This window comes from Sceloporus undulatus, chromosome 1, assembly GCF_019175285.1.
Source record: "Sceloporus undulatus isolate JIND9_A2432 ecotype Alabama chromosome 1, SceUnd_v1.1, whole genome shotgun sequence".
Taxonomy (NCBI): Eukaryota; Metazoa; Chordata; class Lepidosauria; order Squamata; family Phrynosomatidae; genus Sceloporus; species Sceloporus undulatus.
The window spans coordinates 369,393,938-369,398,684 of record NC_056522.1 but is presented as its reverse complement, the minus strand read 5'-3'; the positions used below and the strand labels follow the sequence as shown (position 1 = coordinate 369,398,684).

Here is a 4,747-nt window from a genome sequence, read left to right as displayed (position 1 = left end):
AAGACCGTAAATAATTATTAAAGGGCTGTCACAGAGAGGGGAGTGCAGTTTTGTTCTCTGCTGCTCCAGAGGGTAGGACCAGGTCTAATTATTTTAAATTACAGAATGGTAGGTTTTGATTTAACATTAGAAGGAACTTCTTGTCAATAAGAGCGCTTCCAATTGCTGAGAGAGATGGTGAGGTTTCTTTCTCTGGATGTCTTGATTACTGTAACGTCCTCCTGGCTGGGCTTCCTCTTTCTCACCTCCGCCCTTTAATCTCTGTCTAGCATTCAGCTGCACGCATTATCACATTCGCCCACCGCTCTGACCACATCTCTCCTGTGTTGGCATCCCTTCACTGGCTCCCCCTCCCTTTCCGTATTCAGTACAAGCTCCTGCTGTCGATGTTTAAAGCCCTCCATGGACTGGCCCCTCCTTACTTATCAGACCTTCTTTCTCCTCACCTTCCCACCAGGGCCCTCCGTTCTGGTAGTCAAGGTCTGCTGTCCCAGCCCAGGATTTCCTCTGCCCCATCTCAGATTCGCCCCTTTTCACTCGCTGCCCCTCACTCCTGGAACCTTCTTCCCCCCCCAAGCAAGGGCCATCACTTCTTTAACCAGCTTCAAAACAGAGTTGGAGACCATCCTTTTCAGAGAAGCGTTCCCAGGCATTGCATAATTGTTGCTTGCTATTTGATATTCTTTTGATGCCTGTTTTATTGAACCATTTTCTGTATTGCTATGCACTTTATATGTATTAGCCTACTACCTCCACCACCTTTCCCTTCTCCTTTTATGTCATGTCTTTTTAGATTGTAAGCCTGAGGGCAGGGAACCGTCTAATTAAAAAGATTGTATGTACAGCGCTGTGTAAATTTACAGCGCTTTATAAATAAAGGTTAATAATGTCTTCAAAAAGAGGCTGGACATCTTCCTGCTGGGGATACTTTAGCTGGGGACACTACATTGAGCAGCAGGTTGGATCTGATGGTCAATAGGGACCCCTTCCAACTCTGATGCTAGGAGGAAGCTTTCTTTCTTGTCCACAACAGCTTGTGTTATGCTAGTCTATGAAAAAAATTATATACAGTTGACATGGCTTTTAACTGTCATTATTCCATTTTATGGAATCCTGGGATTCTTAGTTTGTTCTGGAGCAGACTAAATATCTCACAAAACTACAAATCCTGGAATTCCATAGTATTGAGTCACGACAGTTAAAGTGGTGTCAAATTGCATTAATTCTCCAGTGTAGACGCAGCCTATGGTAGCCTTTTCCACTATCAAACATCTCTTAGTAAAGACATTTTTCTTAAAGTTCAGGTGGAATGTGGTTTGAATTCATTGATTTAAAAAAAAGTGATTAAATGAGCAATTTTGTTTTTGACTTTTCAGCTTAAGCAGCATCAATGCAGGCAAACTCTCACGTGGTGATCTTGGTGACTGCTTCATCCCATGTACCCCCAAAGGATGCATGGAGCTTATCAGGCAAACAGGTGAGCAAAGAAAGGATATGTGGAATTTTGCATCAGCATAGCCTAAAGTCTTCCTGTGACACAAATTTGAGAAGAATTTATTACTCTGGTGCCCAGTGAACAGATTTTTGCTTTGCTGAGCGTAATCAAGGAAGGGCCAATGCTCTGTGACAAAACATTTACTTTTCATACAGAAAGTCCCAGGTTGAAACACTGGTACAGGTATTTCCAGATAGGGATGTACTGTTTTTTGTAAGAATGTTTTTATTGTTAGTGTATATATAACACTGAGATATTTTGGTCAAAGACCGTAAATAAACTATTCTATTCTGTTACCTGAAATCCTGTGGAACTGCTGTCAGTCAATATAAACCGGTAATTCTCATACCTTTCCAAGACTAGGTTCCACCAATCACTTTTCATTAAAAAAAATGCCAAGTTTTAAAATTCTAAATATAGAATCTTGGATGGACTATGCCCACCAGGTCCAATATGATCTGTTCTGATTGGCAGAAGTACTTTGTTGTTGTTGTTGTTGTTGTTGTTGTATGCCTTCAAGTCATTTCTGGCTTGTAGCGACTCTTAAGACAACACTGGTTTTACTTGACCCTTCCTCTGAAATATAGCCTATATCACTTAGTATTTGTTGATGGTCTGCCATCCAGGTATAATAACTAGAGCCAATCTGCTTTAGCTTCAAGATCAGACATGATCTAATGCAGGGGTAGGCAACCTTTTTGAGCCGGGGGCCAGGTTGCTGTCCTCAGGCGACTGGGGGGCCGAAGCTGAGGGGTGGAGCTTCGACCCTCCGGGGCGGGGCCACGTGCCAGGGTGGAGCTTCACTCCCCTCTGGGGTGGGGCCAACATGACGGGGGTGGAGCTTCCACCCCTGGGGCGGGGCTGTGCTGGGGGGGTGGAGCTTCCACCCTCCAGGGGCGGGGCCGCATGCCGGGAGCGGAGCTTCCACCCTCCGGGGGCCAGGCCTCCCCATTTTTGCTGGCCCCTGACGGGGCCCTAGGCCCCATCAGAGACCAGCAAAAAAGCGGGGGGGGGGCCTGCCAGTGCTGGAGGACCCCTGGAGGGCCCCAGTGACAGCACCGGGCCTTCCAGAGGCCCCCTGCCGCCCTGGGAGCCCTCCTGCACGGCCCCACAGCACGGGCAGCGGGCCCCGCAGAGGCCCCCTGCCGCCCTGGGAGCCCTCCTGCAGGGCCCCAGCGACGGCAGCGGCCCCGCAGAGGCCCCCTGCCGCCCTGGGAGCCCGCCTGGAGGCCCAGAGACGGCAGCGGGCCCTCCCAGAGGCCCCCTGCCGCCTGGGAGCCCTCCTGCAGGGCCCCAGAGATGCAGTGGGCCCTGCAGAGGCCCCTGCGCGCCCTAGGAGCCCTCCTGCAGGGCCCCAGGGATGGCAGAGGGCCCTGCAGAGGCCCCCTGCCGCCCTGGGAGCCCTCCTGCACGGCCCCAGGGATGGCAGCGGGCTCTCAGAGGCCCCCTGCCGCCCTGGGAGCCCGCCTGGAGGTCCCAGAGACAGCAGCGGGCCTCCCGAGGCCCCCTGCCTCACTGGGAGCCCTCTGCAGGGCCCTAGGGACGGCAGCGGGCCCCGCAGAGGCCCCCTGCTGCCCTGGGAGCCCTCCTGCAGGGCCCCTGAGACGGCAGCGGGCCCTGCAGAGGCCCCCTGCCACCCTGGGAGCCCTAAGCAGGGCCCCTGAGACGGCAGCGGGCCTCCCAGGGCCCACTGCCGCCCTGGGAGCCTCCTGCAGGGCCCCAGGGACGGCAGCGGGCCCTGCAGAGGCCCCCTGCCGCCCTGGGAGCCCTCTTGGAGGGTCCCAGAGACGGTAGCGGGCCTCTAGAGGCCCACCACTGTTGCCGCCGCCGGCGGCCGCTCTGGGCACCACCATTTTTTCGCCCAAAATGGGCGGCGAGTCTCGCGCGCGACCTCAGGGAAGTCGCGTGAGACTTCGCCGCCATTTTGCCACCCACAAATGGCGGCGCCAGAGCGGCGAAAAGCTGCGACGGGCGGGCGGCAAGAGCTGCCGGGGGGCGGTGGCCAGGCCTTCGGCGGGGCGCATCCGGCCCGTGGGCCGGAGGTTTGCCGACCCCTGATCTAATGCCTTAAAGACATTAGGCCTTTAAGGTGAATCAATCATGGGGTTTTTCTGGCAAGGTTTGTTCGAGGAGGTTTACCCTTGCCTTCCCCACTGCCTGAGGCTGAAAGTGAGCTAGATAGGGCTGGGCGTCCCACAAACGCCCAGCCCTACCTTTGCTGCCCATGTTGGCATGCACCCATCCACATGGGGCATGTCATGATGACACACAGGCATCAGAGTGCCCAAACGGCAGTCTGTGGAAGGGGGTCATCATGGCATGACGAGCCACCATGAATCGCCCCTTCCAGAAAGCTGCATCTAGCGGTTTCTTTTGCGCCCGAGAGGGAGTGGATCATTGCCATGGCAGTGGTTGCTGCTGCGGCAACAATCCGGGGCTAAAGGGGCAGCTTTTTGGGCGCTGGTCTATTGAGCCCCTAGTCTCTGCCTCTTTAGTCCTTTAGTGATAGCCTCACCTTTGATGCATAACCAAGCAGGGACTTCAATTTACTCCCCCTTGTTCAGAACTACAAAACATCACACTATACTGGTTTGCTTGACTGGTGGTCAGCCAAAAATGGGACAAAGCTATCATGGGTTTTCTTGGCAGATTTAGCCTTTGCCACCTCTGTGGTTGAGAGAATGTGACTTACTCAATGTCACCCAGTGGGTTCCATGACTGAGCAGGGATTTGAACTTCACAGAAAACCAGGTGTCATACTGCCAGGGTAAAGGTTGTTACTCTGGGATCAGGCTGGATCCACCAGATCCATCCAGCTACCAGGATGAGCCTGATCCTGGCCCCGAGGTATTGGCCTGCATCGTCTGATCTGGACAATGCAAGGCTGTGGGAACACAGGCCTTTTGGCCTGTGTGGACAACCTCAGAGTATCAAGAAAAGGTCTTTCCTTGTCTCTTACTCTGGATGCTTAGGATGTAACCCGGAATCCGTGTGTTTAAGCAGGCACCAGTGGCTTAAGTATAGGAAGCTTTGGACTGAGAGAACTATGAAACTATAAAATACATCAGTATAGCAACCCCTCAAAATTTGTCCAGGTCTCATGAGGCTTGGATGCTAAATCTGAGTTCTGTGTTTCAGGTTATTCAAGTGGCAGGTAAAAGAGCTGTGGTCATCGGGCGCAGCAAGATAGTTGGGGCTCCAATGCATGACCTGCTGCCTGGAACCATGCAACAGGTCCACATGCCACTCCAA

The 4,747-nt window shown here is 53.2% G+C and overlaps 1 protein-coding gene across 1 annotated transcript in view; it reads left to right on the top strand.

The window, feature by feature from the left end:
- The window catches only part of MTHFD1 (methylenetetrahydrofolate dehydrogenase, cyclohydrolase and formyltetrahydrofolate synthetase 1), a 110,853-nt gene that overhangs the window by 31,681 nt on the left and 74,425 nt on the right, over positions 1-4,747 (top strand). Inside the window, exon 6 of the mRNA XM_042446800.1 lies at positions 1,377-1,477. Coding sequence (XP_042302734.1) covers positions 1,377-1,477 — 101 coding nt within the window. The remainder of the gene's footprint in view (positions 1-1,376; positions 1,478-4,747) is intronic.